General features: G+C 38.2%; 1 protein-coding gene across 3 annotated transcripts in view; it reads left to right on the top strand.

Annotated features, from left to right (window-relative positions):
- The first annotated feature begins 564 nt into the window (after window positions 1-564).
- Window positions 565-26,447, top strand: part of SLC35F5 (solute carrier family 35 member F5) — a 48,448-nt gene continuing 22,565 nt past the window's right edge. Inside the window, exons 1-11 of one of the 3 annotated variants that reach the window (XM_004375078.2) lie at window positions 565-823; window positions 1,647-1,737; window positions 1,874-2,015; window positions 3,832-3,975; window positions 9,949-10,011; window positions 12,797-12,878; window positions 13,695-13,885; window positions 18,636-18,717; window positions 19,402-19,489; window positions 20,700-20,764; window positions 23,331-23,435. In XM_004375078.2, the coding sequence (XP_004375135.1) occupies window positions 784-823; window positions 1,647-1,737; window positions 1,874-2,015; window positions 3,832-3,975; window positions 9,949-10,011; window positions 12,797-12,878; window positions 13,695-13,885; window positions 18,636-18,717; window positions 19,402-19,489; window positions 20,700-20,764; window positions 23,331-23,435 (1,093 nt within the window). In that variant the 5' untranslated portion in view covers window positions 565-783. Of the gene's footprint in view, window positions 824-939; window positions 1,020-1,646; window positions 1,738-1,873; window positions 2,016-3,831; window positions 3,976-9,948; window positions 10,012-12,796; window positions 12,879-13,694; window positions 13,886-18,635; window positions 18,718-19,401; window positions 19,490-20,699; window positions 20,765-23,330; window positions 23,436-26,447 lie in introns of those variants that run through there. The other 2 variants (XM_023730182.1, XM_023730181.1) reach the window with 2 other exon arrangements.

Raw genomic sequence — 26,447 nt, forward strand, 5'->3', positions numbered from 1 at the left:
ATGTAATCCTGGTATACACACAAAATACCAGATGAGGTAGGAGCTATCACACTTATTTCTTAGATGCGAAAACCTAGGACAAGAGGTAGCTTGCCTCAACTCACTGCCTGTAACTTGCAAAATATGTAGTTTACAAGCAAAAGGCTCAGGAAGCAAAAGTACTCCCAAGCCACTTGGCTTTTCGGTCCTCTCCTGGAAAAAGGGACATCGAAAGTTTCGGTGGCTAACCTTTGTAAGAAATGGACTTGGCAACTTTCATTTCAGGGCAGGGCCGTCTGGTGGCTTGGACACCTCCCTCATCCTTCCTTCTGCAGCAGGCACCCACGCCTGTTTCCCTCGTCTTCGCCTATTTCGCGTTGCTGCCCTTCCTCCTATCTCCCGCTCCTCCCCCGCGGCACAGTTCCTCCCCCGCTCCGGGCCACCACGTCGCCCTGGAAACGCATCCTTGCTCTGTCCGCCGTCGCGCGGCCGTGGCGTAATCGGCGCGGGGCTGGCGTCAGGTCGTGAGGCGGGGCCCCGGGCCCGGCCGGCCGGAGGCGGGGCCGGTGTGAGGGTCGAGCTCCGGGTTTCGGCGGCCATCGCTGCCTGCGCGGTTGCTTCGCCTCGCCCGCTCCCGGCCCTCCTGGGCCGAGTGGAGCCGGGTGGCGTCAGCGGCCTAGCTCCAAGGGGCATCTCGGCTTCAGGGGCTCGGCCTCCAGCACGCCGCAATGCCGGGCGCGGCGACGGATCTGTGAGGCCGCGGCCGTGGCGCTGGGCGGCGGTGGGGCCGGGCCGGTTCTGCTCATGGTGCCGCCACGACGACATCGCGGGGTAGGAAGGCCAGGTAGGCAGGCGGGGGGACCCAGAATCAACCGGAACCAAAACCGGGGCTGAGTGCCCGCGCACAGCCCTACCTCCAGCCCTTGGTGGCAGCCAAAGTGCCCTGACCGAAATGGGGACAGTCTCTAGGGGCGGAGTGAGGGGGAGGCTGACAGGGGCACCCTAGACCGGTCCAGACTCGGACATCGAGGAAGCTGCTAGTGAGTAGTACTGTCGTCTCTGTGGAGGTCGCCGACCCTGTTTGAAAAGGCGTCTTTTAACTTTTTTTTTTTTTAACCGCCTCTCCCGCCCCAATACAAGAGGAGTCCCTTTAACAGCTGTTTGATCTCCTCACTCCTCGTGAGTTACTGTTTTGATCTAAAATAACTAGATGCAGTGACAGGGGTGGTTGGGGAAGCGTGGAGGATCGTTTTCCTTTACCATGTGAGGTGATTGGAAAGATGCCCCAAGAACCACAACAAATCACTTCATCTCAAATAACCAAATTCCACTCGAGGAGATCAGGGACAGAAAAGGCAGTTTTAGAAGTAGGCGCCTGTCTAGACACTGTCTCTAGGGTGGATACCTCTGGAGGGAGAGGCAAATGGGTGTTATGTATTTTTGAAATTCGGAGAAGCTACTTTCCAGTAGTAAACTATTCTTAAATATGCTGTATGTTCACGCTTGCTTTTTCGACTGTGCCGAGTACTTTTCAGACCATAATCTGAAGTATGCAGTGGATAGATAGCATGAAAGTCTACAGAAAAGGGTCCAATTATATTTAATACATTTTAGAGTTTTTTTTTCTCATTTGCATGTTTTCATAAGCACCATTTTGTTATTTTTAGGTGTTCTCAGTTCTTCACCTCCTTTTAGACTCACATCTGCCAAGTTTTCAGGCATTACTTTTGAAGACCTCAGAAAAGCCCTTAAAATCAGGTAACTACCACGTCTTTCATTTACTATGTGGTTTTCATAATAAATGCTATTTGTTTCTGTTACACTAATTACCTCCTTTTTGTAAGGTTATTTGTCCAAAATCATCTCTAATGTGATCTGTATTTTCTAAAAACAGACTACAAATGGTGTGTGTATTTATCATGAACCGAATGAATTCCCAGAGCAGTGGTTTCACTCAGCGCAGGCGAATGGCTCTTGGGATTGTTATTCTCCTACTTGTTGATGTGATATGGGTGGCTTCCTCTGAACTTACTTCGGTATGTAATTCTTTTCTAGGAATGATGTTACATTATAGTAATAAGATTACTGTTAACCTGTAGTATCTCTAGCCATTACTATGTTTCATACTTAGGAAAGGCAGTATTTTGAATGTTGTTGAACTCTTTATGTTTTCTTCGGCATTTAATTAGTGTCAATTCAAGTCGAAACTGAAAGGATACTCTTTTTGTTGTTTTGTAGGGTTTTTATGTATCTCTTAGGAAGAGTACTTAGAAATAGACTATGTATATATATTTTCTTAATATTTGAAGGTGTTTTCTACTGACCTTTTTAAAATTCAGTCCTTTTCTCTATACATGTTACTTTTAGTGGAACAGCCATCCAGGATACAAAACAATTTGTCACCATTTAGTAGAAAGCAAGACTGTTTTTGGACAATGAAAGATGAGAAAAGTGATCACAGTTTTCATGACAGGTCACTATTGAGCACATGAATGGATGCATGTACATTTATATGTTTGCTGACTCAAACATTATTGTGATGTGCACATTATACAATGATTGCCTTTTAGTTAAATTTTATTTTGTCTTTATTGATGACATATTGATAGTAATGGAGTATTTTGAGTTCACAAGCTGGTTTTTCTTTCTACTTATGTAATTACCCTATTCTGTATAGTTAATGATCCCTATAAAAAGACCAAACCTGTTGCCAATGAGTTAATTCCAACTCATGGCAACCTCATCTGTGTCAGCGGAGAATTGTGTTCCTTAGGGTGTTCAATGGCTAATTTTTCAGAAGTAGATTGCCAGGCCTTTCTTCCAAGGTACCTCTAACCGTTTGGTTGGCAGCTGAGCACTTAACCCTTTGCACCATCTAGGAACTCCATCTAGATCCTAGAGGAGCTCATTCCTCTTGGGTTGTCATTTTTTCTAGGCCTTTCAGTGCCCATAACTAGGATTTCTTTTTTTCAAGAAGACCAAAAGATCATGAGTTTATGCTGACATTTCCATTATAGGTTTTTATATAACTTCCTAATAACTTTAAACTACATGTGATTTTCTTCACACAGTATTCTCTTTTGTGATTTTATTCCTTTTTCTTTTAATGCTGTTTCCTCTGCTTGGGCTAATTCTAGGAGCCCTGGTGGCACAGTGATTAAAATGCTTGGCTGCTAATTAGAAGGTCGGTGGTTCGACCCGCCAGCCTGCTCCGTGGGAGAAAGATGTGGCAGTCTGCTTCTGCAAAGATTTGCAGCCTTGGAAACCTTATAGGGCAGTTACTCTGTCCTATAGGTTGCTATGAGTCGGAATCGACTCAACGGCAATGGGTTTTTGGTTTTGGGCTAATTCTTATTCAGCCCTTCAGACACAGCTCAAGAATTGCCTCTCTTGGGAAACTTTTCCATAACCTTCAAATTAATCTGTCAACCTTTGATGCTGCCATGACACCCTTATGTCCTGGTTATGGTATTCAGCACGTTGTATTGTATTCTTATCATACACGTCTCCTCTGCTAGACTATAAGCTCCTCAAGGACAGGAAAGCCTATCTTACTCTGCTTTAGCCCCCAGCACAGGTCCCATTGCATAGTAGGTTTTCAGTGAATGCTGAACAAAAATTTTTTTGCAGGTTGTTGTTGTTTTGTTTGGGGATATTATCCTTTATATGCAAGACAAATAAGTATTCAGAAGTGAATCTAAATTTTTTTTACAATCCCTTTTGATCTTGCTCTTCCGAATGAACTTCTTAAGGAGTTAAAAAAAGAAATCACATAATGGCCTTATATTTTGGAGATGAGTAATAAGATTTAAAGTCATCTCATAGTTGTCTGTATAACTTTTTCCTCTACAGTATGTTTTTACTCAGTACAACAAACCGTTCTTCAGCACCTTTGCAAAAACATCCATGTTTGTTCTATACCTCTTGGGCTTTATTATTTGGAAGCCGTGGAGACAGCAGTGTACAAGAAGATTTCAAGGAAAGCATGCTGCCTTTGTAAGTTTTTTTTTAATTGTTTTTAGTGTTTGATGGGGAAGGAATGTATTTTTTCAAAGTTTAAAGATGTATTAGTTTCTTTAAGGACAGTCAGATGTAAGTTCAGTTAAGTGAATGATGTAGTATGATAGAAGAAACACCTACTTTAATGTAAGTTTTTAAATTTATCCTTCTGATCAACTTGTTATCAGAATATCTTACGAGAAATCAAAGGTACGTAATCACTTTCTTCCCTTTACCCCATCACATCCTCTGCTTTGTTAAGAATTGCTGCACTAGCCCAAATCAGTTAATGTGGAGAGGATGATGACAAGTAAGGAATCAGAATATCTGGAATCTTTAATCATTGGAAGAATGGATGAGTATCATCTAATTAGTTGAAAAGTTGATAAATACTAAAATGAAAATAGCATATTTTCAGGGTATGTTTCAGATGTATGGATAATCAGATTACATTCTTTCACTGAGGTAACATAACCTACTGATTCACAGTATCAAAAGAAGTAGTAATTTACATAGTGTTATATCTTCCTTATAGAAGTAGAAACTTTGAATTTTTGAGAATGAAAACTAAAAAGTGTCACATGTTAATTCTTTTATGTGTACTATTTTTGGGAGGTTTAAGTAGTATTTCTTGCCTTAGCTAATGAGTATATTCCTGAGGAGTGTACGCATATACTCATTAGAGTTTCATTGGGGACTTTTCAATAACTGTGTATGAGGCGAAGCCTAGAAACGTACACTCAGGCGCACACACAAATTTAACTTAGGAAAAATATAAATATGTACATTTTACTTTATAGGAGTAGTACATGTACATAACAGAAATGCATGTATATTGTAGTATTTCATGTAGGAATACGTTATATGTGTATTAATACATGCACATTGTAGATGCAGTGTGATGGATTGCTTTTATATGGCTTTTCTTCCCATGGTTTTATAATTTCCATCAAATGATTGGGTGGAACTATGCAGATAAGGTGCTTGTGGCCCGCCAAGGGGATTGGACAGCTTAATAATGCAAATAAGGTGCATGGCACCCTGGTGATGGTGAGACCACACAAATAAGGTGTATGAAACCCTAATGAGGGGATTGGTCAGTTTTGCCATCCTGCTAGGCTTAAAAGAGAGCCAATTCCAGAGCAGATGGGGGAGCTCAGTACCACCAAGAAGAAGAGCCTAGAGTGGAGCACATGCTTTGGTCCGTGCTCTGAGAACCTCCTAGACCCAGGAGACAGAGAGAGAGAACTGTAACACTGGAGATGGCACAAGATGGTGAGAAGCAGTGGCAAACAAGTGCAGCAGAGAACTGGCAGCAGCAAAACCAGGAGACTGGCAGGAGACAGTGCAGTAGACTCACTAACCCACAGAGCAAGAGAGCTGAGGGCCTTCAGGCAGGAGGCTTGCTGGGAGAGTGGGGCACCTCCAGGCACTTGTTCGCTAGGCTTGCCAACGCACCCAGCTAGAGAGCTAAATGCCTTCGGGCTGAGGCTTACTGGCATAGTAGAGTGCCTCTGGGCACTTGTTGGTAGAGCTAAAGGGCTTTGTAACATTTGTCCAAGCAGGGCAGAGGCTGGGTCAGCCCAAGCGATCTGAGGGCCCAAGGACCTAGAGGTTGAGGGCCAGGGAGAGGCCTTCCTAAGAGCATGGCCAAGAAGCTATCCTGACGGAAGAACTGTATCCTGAGTTGTTCCTCATCCTGAGTTGTATTATTTCCCTAATAAACCGTATAAAGCATGAGTATTGCTTATGAGTTCTGTGTGGCCATTGCAATGAATTATTGAACCCAACATAGAAGTATAGGGTGCCATAGGAGGGATGGCTGGTGTCAGAATTGGTAAAAAGGCTGGAAAGAGGAGGTATGTCTGACCTCTGCCTCATAGAAATCAGTTTTGGGCTAATGCTGATGGTGATTCGCTCTCCCCCTTGTGAAGTTAGAGGAAGTCAGACACCCCCACCACACCATTTTTACAGTAGAAAATTTAGAAAATGCGTACTAACAAAAAAGAAGACAACCCCTTGTAATTCTTATGATTCAAAGACCATTCTTTTTCTTTCATTTATATTTCTTTCATTTATATTTTCATTTGTATTTTAGTTTTAATAGAAATGCAACTGTACTATTTTGTACTGTTTTATAACCTGCTTTTTTGGCTTATTAATAGTATAGCATGAAAAACTTTTTATATAAATTTTTTAATGTTTAAGTGTTTTTTTTTTTCTTTCTTTTTTTTCCCTAGCCCCAGCTACTCTTTTCCTAAAAGTGTTTGGATGTGTGCAGGAAAGTGTTGCTTTTTTTTTTAAAATTTTATTGTGCTTAAGGTGAAAGTTTACAGTGCAAATTAGGTTCTCATTCAAAAATTTACACACTAATTGTTTTGTGACATTGGATGCAATCCCTGCAATATGTCAGCACCCTCCCCCTTTCCCTTTACACCCCGGGTTCCCTCTGTTCATTCGTCCAGTTTTCCTGTCCCTTCCTGTCTTCTCATCTTTGCTTTTGGGCAGGTGTTGCCCATTTGGTCTTGTATACTTAATTGAACTGAGAAGCACGTTCCTCGCATGTGTTATTGTTTGTTTTATAGGCTTGTCTAATCTTTGGCTGAAAGGTAGACTTCGGGAGTGGCTTCAGTTCTCAGTTAGCAGGGTGTCCAGGGGCCATAGTGTCGAGGGTTCCTCCAGTCACCATCAGAGCAGTAAGTCTGGTCTTTTTCCGTGAATTTGAATTTTGTTCTACATTTTTCTTCTGCTCTTTCTGGGACCCTGTATTATGATCCCTATCAGAGCGGTCAGTGGTGGTAGCCAGGCACCATCTAGGTCTTCTGGGCTCAGGCTGGTAGAGGCTGTGGTTCATGTGGTCCCTTAGTCCTTTAGACTAATATTTTCCTTGTGTCTTTGATTTTCTTCATTCTCCTTTGCTCTGAATGTGCTGGGACCAGTAGATGTATCTTAGATGGCCACTCACAAGCTTTTAAGACCCTGGATGCTACTCACCAAAGTAGGATGTAGAACATTTTCTTTATGAACTATGTTATGCCAGTTGACCTAGAGACCGTGATCCCCAGCCCTCAGCCCCAGTAACTCAGTCCCTCGAGGTGTTTGGATGTATCTAGGAAGCGTCTATGACTTTGCTTAGGTCAAGTTGTGCTGACTTCCCCTATATTGTGTGTTGTCTTTCCCTTCACGAAACTTGACATGTCTCCTCTCAAGTTAGTGATTCTCACCCCTCATAACCATCAAAGATTGTTTTTTTGTGTGTGTAAACCTTTTCTTGGGTTTCTATAATAGTGGTCTCATACAATATTTGTCATTTTGTGATTGACCTATTTCACTCAGCATAATGCTCTCCAGATTCATCCATGTTGTGAGATGTTTCACAGATTCATCGTTGTTCTTTATTGTTGCGTAGTATTCCGTTGTGTGAATATACCATAATTTGTTTATCCATTCATTTGTTGATGGGCTCTTAGGTTTTTTTCCATCTTTTTGCTGTTGTGAATAATGCTGCAGTGAACATGGGCAGGCATATATCTATTCTTGTGACAGCTTCTGTTTACTTTTTAATATATTTGTTGGCCAGTGGAATTATTTTGTGAGTTGTCTGTTTATGTCTTGTCCATTTTTCTACATGGACTCCATTTTTTTTTTTTAACTGCCTTTATAACGGTTCTTTATGAGCCCTGCTTGTACAGTGGTTAAGAGCTCAGCTGCTGACCAAAAGGTCAGCAGTTTGAATCCACCGCCTGCTCCTTGGAAACCTTATGGGACAGTTCTACTCTGTCTTATAGGGTCTTGCTATGAGTCGGAATCAACTCGAAGGCAACGGGTTTGTTTTTGTTTTTGTTTTGATATGAGCATGGGCTCTGGTGTTTCAATTTTGCAATGTCATTTGCCTATTTTATGACTTTGAGCAAGTTATTTAACCTCTGTAGACCTTAGTTTCTTTGTAGAGCAGGGATAATGATAGGATAACTGTGGATATTAAATGAAATCTTGTTTGTACAGCACAGCACAGTGGTTCTCAAAAGGTGATCTAGTCCTTGAGATCCATTCAGGGGGTTCTTGAGATCAGAACTATTTTCATATAATCCTAGATGTTGTTTGCCTTTCTTAGCAACCTACCCGTTCTTTCTCTACTAATCTGAAATGTTACAGTTGTTTAATGAAAAGGGCATAAGCTTTGAACTTCGACTAACTTGGGTTTTAATCATGGCTCTGCTCCTTAAATTAGACCTTTAAGTCTCAATTTCCTCATTGCAAGGATGACACTTCAAACTGCAGCTGCACTATAAAAAGGGCAAGGTGGGCAAACCCCACTTTTATCACTAACAGCGTGGCATGGATCAGCATTTCCATTCATACTTTACCTTCCCACGTTTCCATTCCTCGTCGCCAGCTACTTCTGTGACAAAAACTCTCTCTGAGATCTTAACCACCCAGAGTTAGATCAGACCCCATCCCTGAGCCAGGTCAATACATCCCTGGCCACCCGGGGCCAGGTCATCAGGGAGCAGCCATAGGCTTAGGAGTCTGCACAACTTCCTGTACTTCAGACCAGCCGGACTTCCCCTCTCTCTCATTAGTCCCCTGGTACTAGGTTACATATTAGAAGAACTCTATCCTTCATCAACTGCCCTGCAGCCTTTCTCTATCACTCAGCCACCTAGAGAAGGATCTACACAAATTGACTCTGTATTGCCAGCCTCTGTGGGTTCATTCTCTAACTACTCACAGCATACACGGAGACTATTACCTATACTTAAGGAACCCTGGTGGTACAATGGTTAAGCCTTCAACTGCTAACCGAAAGGTCGGTGGTTCACCATCCAGCGGCTCCGTGGGAGAAAAGACCTGGTGATCTGCTCCTGCAAAGGTTACAGCCTAGGAAACTCTGTGGGGCAGTTCTACTGTCCTGTAGGGTCCCAGTGAGTCAGGACCTAATGACAACGACATTGCCTGTACTTAGTTACCCATTTGGGGCCCTGGTGGCACAGTGGTTAAGAACTGTGGCTGTTAACCAAAAGGTTGACAGTTTGAATCCACCAGCCGCTCCTTGGAAATCCTATGGGGCAGTTCTACTCTGTCCCGTTGGGTCATTATGAGTCGGAATTGACTCAATGGCAACAGGTTTTTTGTTTTGTTTTAGTTACCCATTTATTATAACCAGAAAGTATACAATTGAAGAGACATATCTGGCAGTGTCTGGGACAGGTCCCAGCACGAGGCTTTCATTGTCCCCAGGGACATGCTGCACCCTCTTCCATGCGTGAATGTTCTCATCAATCCAGGGAGCCCCAAAGAGAGACCTCCAAGGTCCAGAGTCCCCTAGTCATTGGGACCTCAATGAATATGCATGATTGTGGTTTAATACATAGTTATGATCAGTCCAATCAGAATACACATGACCCCATTATGCCCCCTTTCTTCCTGAAGTTAGCTGGCCAGATGTGGGTCCTGTGTAGCCCCCACTTGCCTGGCTATTTTGGGAAGCAAAGAACACCTTAATTGTTCAGACTGTTTTTAGAAACCAGTACAAAAGTCCAAATCTAGTTCTTTGTCCCACGCTCATCAGTAAAGTTAAGATGATAATATCTCCCTTACCTGGTTGAATACTTGGCATGTCATTAGCTGCCATTAGTATTAATAATAGTTATAGCTCTCGTGGTGCTCAAGTGCTCAGCTGCTAACCAAAAGGTTGGTAGTTGGAACCCACCAGCCGCCCCGCAGGAGAAAGGTGTGGCAGTCTGCTTCCATAAAGATTACAGCCTTGGAAAACCCACGGGGAAGTTCTGCTCTGTCCTATAGGCTTGCTGTGAGTCGGAATCGACTCGATGACAATGAGTTTTTTTGGCTTTATACTCTTATAGGTCTCTTCTGGATTTTTGGTTCTACTCTTTTGATCTGTGTCTGACTAGTACTACTTTATAAAATGAGTTTAGCTGAATTTTATGTCCCGATCTCTGTATTTAGTTTACAGATGCTGAAGGTTACTTTGCTGCTTGCACAACAGATACAACTATGAATAGTTCTTTGGTAAGTGTTTCTTTTCACATCAGGAACGGAGCAGGTAGAGTTGAGCCATGGCAGGGAGGATTGAAATGGCTTAGATGGAACCACAGCTATATTAGGATGCAGATAGAGCTCAATATTGGTTGCCCTCCATGAGAATTGTAATTTGGTACTTTCTTTCCTTAGGAATACCTGGAAACCCTGGTGGCGTAGTGGTTAAGAGTTCGGCTGCTAACCAAAAGGTCAGCAGTTCGAATCCACCAGGCGCTCCTTGGAAACCCTGTGGGGCAGTTCTACTCTGTCCTGTAGGGTCACTATGAGTCGGAATCGACTCGACGGCAATAAGTTTGATTTTTTTTTAGAGGTAAGCTACTCAGTATTGCGGGGGGTGGGGGGGTGAGGAGGATAATTAAGGAATGGAAATAGTAAAGGATAATATTTTGTTTCTTACCGACTTTGTCGCTTCATGTTCTTTATTATTGTCATTTAGAAACAAGTATTTTTGCTTGGCACTGAGAATATATGAGCAGATTGTTTATTTATTCTGTAAATATTTTTAGAATACCTAATATCTGCTAGGTACTTGTTCTAGGCTGTAGAAATAAAGCTTATGTTCTAGTGTGAGAACATTTATTACTATCCGATAATTAGCAAATGAAGTAATTAACATACTTATTTTAAGAATTTATAATCTACTTGGAGAGAGAGTATTTTAGTCTGGGTTCTCTAGAGGAGCAAAACCAGTGAAGCATATATAAATATACATAGGGAGAAATTTACTTAAAGAAAATGGCTCATGCAGTTGTGGGGGCTGGCAAGTCCCAAATCCATGGGTCAGGTGACAGGCTGAAGACCTCTGCTGGCTCATGTGGTTGTAGGGGCTGACGAAACCAAAATCTGCAGGTCAGGAGGCAGGCTGGAGACCTCTGCTGAATCACAGGGTTGCGGGGGTTGGCAGATCTAAAAATCTGCAGGTCAGGCGGCAGGCTAGAGACTTCTGCAGGCTTATGTCCCAAGAACTGGAGGTCAGACCAGAAGACCACAGAGTTGAGAAAGAGCTTTGCCAGAACATCCGTTTATATACTGGAGGCAGGCCACACCCCCAGGGAAACTTCCCTTTCTACTGATAGGCTGCTCACATCATCACAAAATGGAAGGTAATTACATAGTGTCTGCCAAACCATAGCCTAGCCAAAATGATACATAACATTAATCATCACAGATAGTATGTAAAAATCTCTTCCTTTTATACCATCCCTAGTACACATCTTTAAAATGTATTATTGACAATACAGCTTTCCAAACTTGGCATTCTGTCTGAGAATAGTTTCAAATTTACTTTAAAATTTAATACCAATTTCTGAAACACTGACCTGGAGACCTTATTGACAGTCCAGCTTTTTGTTTATTTATCTGGTTATTTTAGAACTACAGTGGCATGCAGGATAGGTTTCTAGGTACTGTGAAGAGTTTATGAAGCTTAGAAAAAAAGCCATTTCTTTGCTCTGGGATCTGAAGGGTTGACAAGATAGTTTAATATCACTTGTCTCTGTTAATGTAGAAGGCATAGTTGAGATGGCAGCCTACTCTTATAACTACTCTTCTGCTATCTCTTGCAATTATCAGATGCATATATCAAATTGCTCTAGGCCAAATGCTACAATGAAGAGTTCAGTACAACAGACTTATCTGTTTCCAAATTGTGTAGTCTCTTAATTTACTGAGTTTTTTACATTGGCAGAGTTCTATGTCAGGAGAAATCAAAGAAATAAAAAGCATTTTTTGTTAATTCAAGAAATAGCCTAGTTGAAAAGTTGTGCCTTAAATATAGATCATCCGAAGAACATTTGCAAAAACAGTTAATGACTTTAGACACACCTACAAATATAGTGCTTTAAAGCATGGACAGACAAACCTGGCTTTAATTCGTGTATCTATCACTTGGTTATTTTCTATCTCAGCTTCTGGAAAAGTTCTTTTAAAATACCTATTTGATAAAGTTGTTGTGAGGACTAATAAGAAATACATGTTTAACTACTTAGGACTTTGTACCTGGTACATAGATTAAGAGCTGATAAGTGGTAGCTGCTGCTGCTTTTTTTTTTTTTTTTTAAATCTATTAATCCTGTGAAGATTTTAAGGAATTTTTGGTTTTAGTTGAGGGCTAATAAGAAATATATGATTAACTATATAGGACTTTGTCCCTTGTACACAGTAAGAGCTGATAAGTGGTAGGTTTTTTTTTTTTTCTTTTTAATCTGTTAATCCTATAAAGGTTTTAAGGAATTTTTGGTTTTAGTTGAATCTTAAGTAATGAGGAAACAATTAGGCAAATATAAATACCTGTCGTGTCCTACCGTTCATTGTCCGCCTCCTCCTTCAGAGTACACAGTCGTTCAGCACAGACACTTCGTCTTTCACACTCTTTTATCTCCAAGGCCTAGTACATTGCCTGACAGAGTAGGGACTCACTATGTATTTGTTAAAAGAATAAATGAAAAGAGATGGGAAATAATCTGTTAGCTGAGACGTCTGTTTTTCTGACAGTTAAATATTATAATGTGACAATGCTTTTCTATTAAATTACTAACCTTTAAACTGATTCTTTTCTGTCATTGTACTTGTGCAGATCAATTGAATTTTCTTTTTAAGCTTTGAAAATGTGTTTTGGGAAATTTATGCTTTATATACATGGTGGCAAACCTGTTTTTTGGGTGGTATCTGTGTCTTCCATCCATTTAAATTTTAGCCAGTATACCAGCTGTTTTAGTTGCTGTTTATATTTGTGTCTGTATCTGTTACATTCCAGAGTGAACCTCTGTATGTTCCTGTGAAATTTCATGATCTTCCAAGTGAAAAACCTGACAGCACAAATATTGATACTGAAAAAAGTAAGAAAAATTTAGGATATCATAACTTAGAATGAGTGGAAATTTTATCTTCATTTATGCAATCCCAAAATGTAGTGCTTCTGTGGGTTGAATGGGTTCATCTAGCAGTTCTTAGCATTGGAAGCTAAGTTCCACGTGGTGTTGACTGGGCCTACAGCCTTCTCGAAGCTTGACTGGGTTTAGATAGTCATTTTTTTATTGATTCAACAGGGAATAATTTTCAAATACCAGAAGTCTCTAGGGTTTCATCTTGTTTTTGTTTTTACATAAACTTTATTCCCTTCAACCATGCCCCTGAAAGACTCTGATAGCAAATTACAGTAGTTTTGTTGGTTCTGTGAATTTAGTAAAGAATGCCAGCTTCAACATAAGGCACAGTCTGCCTATAATATTCCCTTTCAAGGAATGGACTTATGGAGGAACGTTCTGCATGCTTGCCCAGGAAAGTAATTCTCATAAATTAGCTATCCACGAGGAAAACTCAGATAAGATTTTACTATAAATGCTAAAGTAGTAACCTCTTAGAATCCTAAATCAGTCGATTGTGCATGTATACAATTGCAGAAACCTTGTTTTAATATTGATCTGATTTTAAAACTTTAAAACATTTTTATAAATGAAACCATTTTTACTGTTAATTCTTTTGAGTGGACAAAGCTTCCGCTTAAGAATATAACTCTGGGTTTCTTTGATTCTCTAAGTCTGCTCATAGATCGATTAAGTAATATGCTCTTATCAGTAAATTAAAAATTGTGACTTTTGTTGATCACAAGGGAAAATATTTAATGATTTTATTCTATACTTTTTTCTTTTAAGCTCCCAAAAAGTCTCGTGTAAGGTTCAGTAATATTATGGAGATTCGACAGCTCCCATCAAGCCATGCATTGGAAGCTAAGTTGTCACGCATGTCATATCCTGCTGTGAAAGAACAAGAGTCCATACTAAAAACTGTGGGGAAACTTAATGCAACTCAAGTAGCAAAAATAAGCTTTTTTTTTTGCTTTGTGGTAGGTCTTCTCTTTATTATGTGTTTGGGACTTGAATTTAAGACAGTAGTACATACCAACAGTATAGTGTTGAAGTGTAAGATTATTAGGTTTTTTAATCATGACTTTAAACTCACCGTTGGGGAATTAGAGTATCAAAGTTAATAAATACTTGTTATACTTCAGAGAATTAGAGCTCAATAAATCCTATAATATTAAAACTATACACACACACGTAGTCCCCGACTTATACAATCTATTCAAGTTAATGACGAACTGCACTTAAATCGTCTGTTTTGGGGGGTTTTGGGTACATCTTATCGTTAGTAATATGTACTACATATGGTATTGCAGTGCATAATTTCCTGATGTCATCATATCTGTAAGTTTATATGTAATGTTTCCAATCCCTCAAAGACAAATAAAGATTGGATTTATAAAGATACTGAAAATGAAAGGCAATAATAATGAAAACTTAAAAAAGAAAACAAGGTATTTGACTTATGGCAGAACCAACTTAGGACAGAGTTGCTGGAATGGACTATCTGTATATATATAAATATATGTAATTTGGGAAGTTCTTCAGAATTTTGCATTGACTCAGAGTCAGTATTATGAATAGAGTCATTTTACACTACAGTGTATACAAGAGCTAGTAATAACCCAAATAAGAGTTTACTATATTTATTGATTTTTTTTTTTTTTGCAGTTTGTGTTTAAGTCATGTAAATGTGGTCAAATATTATTTTAGTAAACATATCTATAGAATTCACTTTTAATATAGAAACTGAAGGATGTGCTTAAGATCTCACATAGAATAATGATATATATAGTAAATAAAGCATTACTATTTGCGTCTGAATTGGGATTAGAGACTTCTCTGAGTTAGTGAAAACTCTGAAGTTTAGAATTTAAAAAATGAATTTCAGTGCTTTCATTGGAAGTAACCTAATCCCAGCAAACCAAACCCATTGCCGTGGAGTCGATTCTGACTCATAATGACCCTGTAGGACAGAGAACTGCCCCCTGGGGTTTCCAAGGCTGTAAATCTTTACGAAAGCAGACTGCCACATCTTTCTCCTATGGAGCAGCTGGTGGGTTCAAACTGTTGACCTTTCAGTTAGCAGCTGAGTGCTTTAACCACTGCACCACCAAGTTTCCTTAACCTAATCCAGGGTTGCTTAATATGAACCTTTAAGATGCAAATTTATTCTGATGTTGTTAAAACACTAGACAATACAGTGTCATTTTTATTACCTTTATTACAAGGTTTTTCAGCTTCACAGTTTTGCTTCCTATGCTCATTACATAGCTCATTTTTCTCCATCCCCTGCCTGAATAGTCTCTATTTTTGTAGTAACTGATTAGTATATTCTGTACGAATCAAAAGAAACCTCTAGGAGTTTTAATATGATAATTACATATGTAATAAAAATAAAGGCTCATATATTGGGATTATACTATTAATTGTGATTTCTGATTGTTTTAAATTAGTGTCAGGCAGGACTGAAAAAAATAATTACATGCTACCGAATTTTCAAAAGAGATTTGAGATGGCCGGTAATAAAAAACACCTATACACTAGAAGTTAAAGGCGAAAAGATGAGAGCCAAATTGAAAGGGTTAATGGGTTAGGGAGGGAGCTGGCTGTGGAAGGGAATGATTATATCAAGAATTCAGTTTAAAGGAAGAAAGCTACTCAGGTGAGCACACACCGCACCTCCAGGCACGTTGACAAGCAAGGCAAAAAGAAATTATACAGATTATTGTCTATTAAAAGGAAATATCTCACTTCATTGGATAAAGCAAACATTTTCCTAACTCAGAACTCTAAGAGAAATGTATTACGTAGTTTCTTACGTAATAAGACACTATTCTGTATATTAGGTTTAGAAATGTGTGCTGATAATAGTCTTTTTTTTTTAATCAATGTTAAGTAAGTTCTGAGAGCAGAAAGCTATGTTAGTCTGTAGTAGAGGCATTTCTATGGGAAGTCAAAGTAATATAGTCCAGGTATATAGCTTTTAGAAACCTAACTTAATAGTAAAATCCTAGGTAAGGTCTAGAGCAGTGCTGTTCAATAGAAATATAACGTGAGCCTCAAACGCAAGCCATGTGTGTATTTTTAAGTTTTTTAGTAGCCGTCTTTAAAAAAAAAGTAAAAAGAAACAGATTGTTAATTTTAATGCTATATTTTACTAACCCACTCACCCACTCACTATATGTAAAATACGTGTATGCTAATGTTATCAATATAAAAACTACTGATGTGAGAGTTTACGTTTTTTTTTTTTTAGTGCTAAAATCTGTGAAATCTAGTATATATTTTACACTTAACAAATTTCAGTTTGGGCTAGCCACATTTCAGTTGCTCAGTAGCCATCTGTGGCTAGTGGCTAATATATTGGGTAGTGCAGGTCAAAAGGAGTTAAAGATTACTATACTTACCAGTCTTCCTTGAATGTAGTTTGTCTCTCTCAAGGCTTACGTTGTTAATTTTTTTTTTCCTATAAAATATAGGTGATACGGGCTTTACCAAGAATACCTTTTACGATAATTTTAAAATTAATTACCACTCATGAAATATTATGTAAATTACTTGCTAGAGATAAACTAATTATTATTAAGTGGTTGTCTTCAACTCTGGAAGAATGAAGGAAAACATTATAAGGGTAATTTTTTATTGAAAGATAATTATGATCTTTTGTGATGAGGGTACCTTGGGTTGGAGAGAGCCAGAGAATAGAGTTTTGGGAGATGGGGAGAATGAGGAAGGTCTTTCTGGAAAGAGTTCATAGCTCATCATGAACTATTATGGTCTTTGAATGCCTGCCATCTAAGTAATCTGCTTTTATTTCTTTATCTTGCATTAGAGTGACCAGTGAGATTGTTTGCAAATGAGCACAGTATCCTAAGGGAAGTGGATCAAGAAAGCTAATTATTACCCTATACAAGTTATCTGTTCTTGCAGAAAATCCCCAAAAGATAATTAAGGGCAGAATCTTCTGCTGCTTTTCTAGCACTTAATCCACAGGCAGCTTCTGGCTCCTATAGCTGTATATGTTTGCTGTTGCCCATCTTGTCAATTGCTGCCTCATTTTCTTATTTAGATAAAACAAACAAAAAAACTCAAATCCATTGCCATCGAGTCAATTCTGACTCATAGAGACCCTATAGGGCAAGGTACAGCTGCCCCATAGGGTTTCCAAGGCTGTAATCCTTACAGAAGCAGGCTGCCACATCTTTCTCCCATGGAGTGGCTGGTGGATTCGAACCACCAACCTTTTGGTTAGCAGCTGAGCCCTTAACCACTGTGGCACCAGCGCTCCTCCTCTATTTAGATAAGGAAGTGAAATTATATAGGAAGTCAGGACTACAGATACAGTCAGAATCACATCTTGGGTACAGAACAGATGGAATGGAGACGGCTAGCTCTCAGGGATCTGTAGCTTTTAATAATGCTCTAAGATTGTGTAGCTATGTTGCTCCTTTGAAATTTAAATGCTAATAATTTATACTACTACTTAACTATAAGTTCTGAGAGTGATCAAGAGATGTCCTTCTCTTTAATAGAGACCAGTCATTCTTTAGTAGAATATGATTATCCCATCAATCTGTGTAAGTATCAGAAATTCCAGAAAAAGACTAGCAGTCAATTTACTTTGATTGCTTCTCTTTTGTACAGTTCACCAAAAACCAGATTGTTCAAGGATGTAAATTAACAGCAATTCTTTTATTCTACTGGGTGAGAGCATCAATTATTACAGCCTCTTTGGAAAACAGTTTGACATTATCTAGTAAAGTTGAGGATGTACATTCTTATGACCCAGCAGTCCATTTCTTTGTATATCCTTTAATAACACTCATGCGCATATGTACCAAGAGGTATATACTAGAATGTTGATAGCATTGTTTGAAATAGTAAGTATCCATCAACAGAAAAATGAATGAGCTGTGGTAATATGCATTAGAGTACCCTGTAACAGTGAAAATAAATGAATTCTGGACACATACACACACATCAGACTTCTTCAAAAGGAAGTCTTATTTCTTATTCCATAAATCAAGGCAGTCACAGGGTTGGTAATAAAGAATATCCTAGCCTAGATGAGAAGAAGAGAAGAAACAGAAGGAAAAAAAAATCCTCATAGGAGAAAAACTTCCTTCACTGTGTCCAAGTCATGGAAACTCTTTGATTTATGTCTCCAAACTGAGTGTTAGAGAAACAATCACAATTAGTAAATTAGAATTTGTATAGAACATTTCTGAATTTCCAAAGTGGCTATATAGCCTTTTATGTCTCGATCTAGTTAAATAGTATCTTTCTGTCCATCCCCAGAGACATCATCTTGTTTAATAGATTCCTCATCATGCTGTAGTCATCTGTACGTTATATAAGGCATGTTTCAATGTTTAAGCTTTATCTGAAATTTAAATTTCATTTAGGTAAACTTAATAGAATGCTAGCTGTGCTTGGATAAAGCAAGTTTTAATGTTGATTTGATAATTGATTTTACCCACATTAAAAAAAAAAAACCTGAACGCTAATTTTTAATCAACTATTATTGTTAATTTTTTAGAGGGAAATTGGGTAGCAAAGCCTTTTTATAAATTATTTGGTACTTTATGGGGGGCCAGTAATTTTTCAATACAAAGTAACTTTTAAAACCTCTCATGGTACCAGAGTATAGAGGGAGAAAAAAAGGGGGACTGTAAATTGTAATAACAAATATGTCATTCATTAGGTTTCACTTGTTTCCTTTTTCTTCAGTTCTTTTTGGCGAATTTGTCATATCAAGAAGCACTTTCAGACACACAAGTTGCTATAGTTAATATTTTGTCTTCAACTTCTGGTAAGAAATTTTTCTTCAGAAACCTATATTACAAACTGAAGTTCATTTTTGATACACGCACACGTATTTGTCTTGCTATAAATTATTAGTACATTAGTGTATTATCACTGCTGCGTAATGTTTATAGTTTCATGCCATGGCCTATGTTATTTATATTCCTGCAAATACATTACAGTATTTCTTATACAACAATATATTAAAATTTTATAGGGTGGCTCTTGTATTCCACTTGTCTTTCTTTTCACATACCCTTTCTGAAGATGTTTTTCTAGACCCTGCGGCTAAATATAATTGCTTATTTCAGAACTATAATTTACCCTATGAAAGGTGTTTTATTTTTAAAATTGAATCACTTTCCAAATCCGGAGGATAAAAAGTATTTTTGAAGCTGTAAAAATAACTGTAGCACTCAGGCTAGATTTCGATGAGGTCGGAATGTCACTCAGTGCTACATTTAATTCACTTATTAGTTTAAAATAAATAGAATTATACTTGATCTGTATTGTTGAAATAAGCATAGTTTAGTTTAGAAGTTGTTTTCATAATCTTTCAAAATTTCAACCTAGCTAACTGTAGTCTTAGTTATTTTAAAATAAATAACAAGACATAGTTTAAAAGTTAGGTGGTAAATAGTTTTAATAGTATTTAAGCTAATGCACTTTTTTCATTCTCTTCTCCCTGTAGGACTTTTTACCTTAATCCTTGCTGCATTGTTTCCAAGTAACAGTGGAGATAGATTTACGCTTTCTAAACTGCTAGCTGTAATTTTAAGGTAAGAATATAGTGTAATAGCTAGTTTCACTACTTAAAAGTACAGTGTTTGAAAAATTTCTGGCAGTGATAACAGGATAGTTTATATTATAGTATATAGGCAAAGAAAGATGTGGATAAAAGATTTTAAGTGGACATAATGCTACTCAGCTCTGCCTCTTGTTGTTGACTTGTTTTCTAAACTTTGCTTGGTAGGGGGACAGGGGAAGGACCCCAAGGCAGCTTTGGTTCCTATTCACATGATGGCAGATTTATTAAGTCTTGCACTGACATGTTCGTGTTTCAGATGCCAGCTTAATTCTCATAACCTTTGAAGTTTCTGTTCCTTTTTCTAAGACAACAATTTTTTGTTTGTGTTTTGGTTTCTAAAATCATATTCTCTACTTCTAAAAATCTAACATTCAGTCTTCTATGATTGTCTCAGCCTCTAGTGGGTTTTTTTTTTTTTTTTTTTTAAATTATTTTCTGTATATAGTAAGTCCGTGGGTGACGAAGGGGGTTGGCAAACTTTGGTGGACCAGCTGCCTGTTTTTGTTAATAAACGTTTATTGGAACACACAAGTTCTCATCCTTAACTCAGCCTTATTTTTACCCATTAAAATAATGGGATTAATGGAATTGTTTAAATATCTAAGAATAGTTTTAATTTGAGTTTTACCCATAAGCAAGAGTAGTGCCATTCTAGGTGTATATGGGTTTTATATATATATATGAAAGAAAGACTTGAAGGGTAATGACAGATTCGTTAATTCTTCCTCAATGGAGCGGCCGTAGATAGCATAGGGAGAAGAGCACTGGGCTCTGGAACCAGTCTGCCTGGATTCAAATCCCAGCTGTGCGATCCTGGTCAGGTTATTTCACCTCTTTGTGCATTCGTTTTTTTCTGTATAAAATGGGAATGACAATAATCACACCTTACTTATAAGGAAATGTCCGTTTTGTGAGGATTAAATGATTTACTACAAGTGTAGCACTATAGGATCCCTATGGGTCAGAATCAACTTGGTGATAACGGGTTTGTTTTTTTTCTGCATAGCACTTAGAATAGTGCCTGACACATACTGCTTAGGTGTTATTAATTAAATCGCTACATTCTTCGACAATTTTACCTAAAGTTAAGATTAGTCTCGATCACTTGTAAGTAGTTTTATCTTTGTGATTATCCTTTTAAATTTATTATTGCTCATCAGTAATGAGTATTATTCTCATAGCATAGGAGGTGTTGTACTGGTAAACCTGTCAGGATCTGAAAAATCTGCTGGAAGAGATACTATAGGTAAGTACCTGACTTTGCATTCTCTCTGCTAGAGTGAACAAGAAAGTTTTGTGCACATCCTGCACACATGTGCTCACACCCGCCCTTCTCCGCTAGGGTAAACAGCGTCAAAACGACGTCAACGCTAACAGACTAACAAGACTTTTTTTTTAATCGTCCCTTTTGAAATAATATTTAAAACTTCAAAAATAGTTTAAAAAATTCCTATATAGCCTTTGCCCAGATTTTCCAAATGTTAACATCTTACATAACTACAGTACAGTTATAAAAATCAGGAATTAACATTGATACATGCTATTATCTAATCTGTAGACTCTTCTTGAATTTCACCATTTTCCCACTAATGTTCTTTTTCTAGTCTAGGTTCACTTGTATTTAGTTGTCATGTCTCCCTAGATTCCTGTGTGGGACTGTTCCTCAGTCTTTTTTTGTCTTTCATGACCTTGACAGTTTTGAAGTACTGTCCAGTGGTTTTATAGAATGTCCCTCAGTTTGGGTTGGTTTGATATTTCCTTATTGTTACATTCAAGTTGTGCATTTTGTTAAGAATACTACAGAAGTGAGTTTATGTCTTGGTTAGTGTATTAGGAAGCACATAATGTTGATTTGTCTTATTACTAGTGATGTTAACTTTATCACTTGGTTAAGGTGGTGTCTGCCAGTGTAAAGTTACTAATTTTGTGAGTAATAAATATTTTGTAGGAAGATACTTACATACTACACAAATATCCTGCTTTTATCATACTTTCAGCCACTAATTTTACCATTCACTGTTGCTTCTTACCTGAAACAGCTTAACACTGTGGTGAACACCTAGTTTTTTATTCATTTTTAGATTTAACAAAAACAAAGGTAATTGGAGCCCAGCTTAATGGTTTCCCTCTGGTTATTTTGAACATAATACTTTTTTCTAAACTATTCCTAGTTGTTGCCTAGTGAGCTATTCCTTGAACTACCTCACCACTTTCTCCCCTAGAACAGCTTTGTGTATGTGAAACAATATATATATTGTGTGTATATATATAAATATATGTATATATATTTTTGTTTTTGTTGTTGTTGTGTATGGGGTCGTGTCAGGATGGCTAAGTGGTCTGAGGCTCCAGACTCAAGCTTCTGCTTCCTGTGCTCAGGGTTTCTGGTCTGCAAATGGAGGGTGGGTTCGAATCCCACTTCTGACACAGTACTGTTTTGGAAACACTGTGGCATAGTGGTTAAGAGCTGTGGCTGCTAACCAAAAGGTTGGCAGTTCGAATCCACCAGGTGCTCCTTGGAAACTCTATGGGGCAGTTCTACTCTGTCCTGTAGGGTTGCTATGAGTCAGAATTGACTCGACGGCAGTGGATATGTATACAAGATTTTGTTGAAGGGTTCCCCCCTGCTTTAAAAAAAAGTTTGAAAGTAATAAAAAATCTTATTTAATAAAACATTGGTTATATGGATAATTGATTAAAGTATTAAATATGGTCACTTAGCCAATAGCACGTTATTTGACTTTATCTTTTAGAACAATTTTAGGTTTACAGAAGAGTTTCACAGAAGTATAGAGTTTCCATATCCATAGCCGGCCCCCCCCATACATACTCACATACCCACACACACAGTTTCCCCCTAACAACTTGCATTAGTGTGATATATTTGTTACGATTGATGAACCAGTATTGATACGTTATTAGCTAAAGTCTGTTGTTTACATTATGGTGCACTCTGTGTTGTACAGTTTTGACAGAAGCGTAATGTCATGTATCCACAATTACCATGTCATACAGAATAGTTTCACTGCCTTAAAAATGTATTTGACTGTTTTTAAAGACCTACTTAAATGTTTTTGAGAGTGCAACATGAATGAATTAAAGAGAACCGATGCTTATTATTCACATACTGTGAACCCAGCATTATGTTAAATATTGTGGAGCATTAAATAGTATAAATTATGTGTTTAAAGTTTTCTAGGAGTTCTAAATTTTGTTTAGTATATGAGATTTAAAAAATGAAGCAACTCGACAATAAATTGATACCGTATGTAACCATAGTATGATGTTGTCTAAAACAGAAGACACATTAGATAGAAGTTCAGTGGAGTACAGAGAGGATGCTTTGTGACAGAGGTGGGACTTTAACAGAGCCTAGAAAATCCGGATGACGATGGTGGAAAATAAAGATGATACAGGGAGTGCTACCGGGGTGGGTAGAACAACGTAAACAACGCTTTAGAGATGGAAAGAAGCATCGTAAAGTTGGACAGTGTCAAGTGTCAAAATTGTTTATGTAGGAAAAAATAGGAAGTATGCATTTCAAAATTAAAAAACAAAGTATTGCACACATATGTGTTTCATCTTATAATGTATTCCCGAGCCTTGTGACTGTTTTTGCATTTATTTGTTTATACATTAAACTCCTTCCTTTACTGCTAAAGGACATGGATGGGGTGGGGTATACTTTATTTTTCTATTTTTGTATACTCATTGCTTAGAACAGTATCTGTCACATTATTAGATTTTAAATAAGTCAGTGTTGAAAGAGTTAATGAATGAAATTCTTTAAGTCATTGTATTGACTTTTACAGGTTGCATTTGGTCTCTTGTTGGAGCTATGCTTTATGCTGTCTATATTGTTATGATTAAGAGAAAAGTAGACAGAGAAGATAAATTGGATATTCCCATGTTCTTTGGTAAGAATATGTTTAATTTGTAAGGCCATTTACTCTAAATGATTAACTTAGGTTTTGTTTTTGGAGGGGAAGAGGGAAGTCTTTTTCTCCCCCCATATGATTTTTTCTTTAAAATCGTAGGGGTTTAGGGATGGACTAGACCTTAAAGATTTAAAGTCCAATCTCAGTATTTTTCCCTTACCATGTCCTACATAGTTGTGCACTTCTGTGAGGAAGTACCCATTCCCCGATGTGAGGCAGAGAAAGAAACTCCTCCTAACACCTTTTTCGCAGTAATTTTTTCAGCTTGTGAGTTAGGTACATGTCATTGACATGACAGAAGGATGCTATTGTAAGCATATGGGAGTATACCTGCTGTATTATAATTTGGCCATTTTTGAATTGTTTGAAGCATAAGATTGTAGAAACTGCCCTCAAATTATATATATATATATATATACACATATGTACATATGCATATACACACACACACACGTTATTTTTTTTTAACATTGAACCTTTTGGGGCCATTTAAAGTTTCCCCATTTGTACATTTTATCTTTAAGACTTCAATTCTTTTATGACATAGATTCTCAAATTACTTAATTGTAGGTTCTGGCACCAATACTTAGATTTTGGTAAATAAAATACCTAATCTGATTTATAAATTCTCCTTTGCCTAAAATCAGCTCATTAAAGAAATTGTGGTATGTGTAGGATTGCAAGGAAAGAGCACGTTGACAAGATCTCTTAGAAAAGATATTTGAAAATCAGGAGATAAAGAAGCCTGATGATTAGAGTTCAAAGTGCAGCTTAGATCTGGATTCTAGCTGTTGTGACTTCATTTATCTTACAGTCGTCTGGAAAATGAGAAAGTTGGACTAGACGAGTGGCTTCCAAACTCTGATTTACAGAGGGTCCTGGGAAGATTAGGAGGAGGCAGAGTTGCATGTATAAGCTTGGTTCTCGGACTCCTCTGCTGATTTAGCTGAACAGTTCTGCTTCTAAAAAAGATTTTCTGCTGCAAATAGTTTGAATACCTTCACCTGAAGACTAACAAAAATAAAACATTTGTAAAATCACCAGACTGAGTGATCGTACAAGTATAGAATTCAGTAACTATACCTGTAAATGTGATACTTTTAATGATGTTTTATTGTAGAGTCATAGAATATTCTACCCGGAATGAGATGAAATGCTACTGTTCTTTGAATGTCCTTATTATACATAAATGGGTGGGATATTGACACTTTTTTTAAAAAAAAAATTAAACTAAATTGCCATCTGCTGAAAGGTCAGCAGTTCAAACCCACCAGCAGCTCCACGGGAGAAATATGTAGCAGACTGCTTCTGTAAAGATAATAGCCTTGGAAATCCCATGGGGCAGTTCTATTCTATCCTATAGGGTCACTATGAGTTTTTAACATTGGCAACTTTCAAAAAAAAAAAATGCTTAATTTACTCTTATGAGAGAGCGAATGTAGAAATGTAACTCATATTGATCCTCTTCACCTGTGACATGATACATAAAGTAAAGTTGATTTGATTTGGGCTTTAGAATAGACAGAATTTGGATAAGTTAGGATTGGAACAGGGTTCTTCAGGTAAGGGAGTATGAGCAGAGGCATAACAGGCAGCAGTGAGTACATCAATCCCGTTTTGCTAGAGAGTTCTCTTGGTGAGAACAGGAAGGTATGCAGGGCCAGGTTCTGGAGGGACTGGAGAGTAAACCCCAAAAACCAAACCCATTGCCGTCGAGTCAATTCCAGCTCATAGGTGAAGCGGTTTGTGCCTTAGTCCCTAGAGAATAAAGAGAGCTGTATGGCATGTTGTTAATTTATATGGGAATTGTAGACTTGGTAGTTCAGGGACTGCAAGATAAATTTGCCTCTTAATAATGCCAAATTTTTGTGTTTTAATTAGAATAATTTTTTAATGCTAACCAAGCATTTTGAGGTTATGAATCCCTTCTGTATGTGTAAGTTTTTGTTTGTTTTTATTTTTATCACGGAATGTCTTAATTTGGGCTCCCTAGAAGCAGGATATGAGACAGGGATTTACTGTGGATAATTTATTGAGGGAGTACTGTGCAGGAAAAACTGGGAAGTGAGTGAGGGAGGCAGGTTAGACAAGGGGAAGAACCATGTGGTCTCAGGTAAAGTTGAGGTTTGGTCCAGTTCATGGCAGTTGGGGAGTCTGGGTGTCTGGACACTCCTCATAGTTGTCCTGGCCTTGAGCCATGACAGCCAACCTTGTAAATCCCCTACCAGTCATTGCTGCAGAGGGTGTGGGGTGGGAACTTCCTGGGAAGGTAGACCTGTTTGCTCTCTAAGGACAAGTCTTCAAAGAAGGGGGATAGTTGTGGGTTTTTAGCAACAGATAGGGAGTGAGTGCTCCACCTTCCTTAAGATTTAACTTACTCATTGCTGTTGAATCGATTCTGACTCATAGTGACCGTATAGAACAGAGTAGAACTGCCTCATAGGGTTTCCAAGGAGTGGCTGGTAGATTTGAACTGCTAACCGTTTGGTTAGCAGCCATAGGTCTTAACCACTGTGCCACCAGGGCTCCTAAGATTTTTTTTTTTATTGTACTTCAGGTGAAGGTTTACAGAACAAATAGTTTCTCAGTAAACAATCAGTACACATATTGTTTTATGACATTGGTTAACAACCCCATGACATGTCAACCGTCTCCCTTCTCGACCTTTTTCTTTTTTTGGTGAAAATATACATAGCCAAAGATACACCATTTCAAAAATTTCTGCATGCACAGTTCAGTGACATTGATTATGTTCTTCCAGTTGTGCTGCTGTTCTCACTTTAGATGAAGGTTTACAGAACAAAATGGTTTCTCATTAAACAGTTAGTTCACATGTTGCCCTATGACAACGGTTAACAACCCCACTACACGTCAACACTGTCCTTACTCAACTTTGGGTTCCCTATCACCAGCTTTCCTGTCCCCTTCTGCCTTCTAGTCCTTGTCCCTGGACTGCTGTGCCTCATTAGTCCCGTTTTGTTTTATGGGGCT

This window comes from Trichechus manatus, unplaced genomic scaffold, assembly GCF_000243295.1.
Source record: "Trichechus manatus latirostris isolate Lorelei unplaced genomic scaffold, TriManLat1.0 scaffold00033, whole genome shotgun sequence".
NCBI lineage: Eukaryota > Metazoa > Chordata > Mammalia > Sirenia > Trichechidae > Trichechus > Trichechus manatus.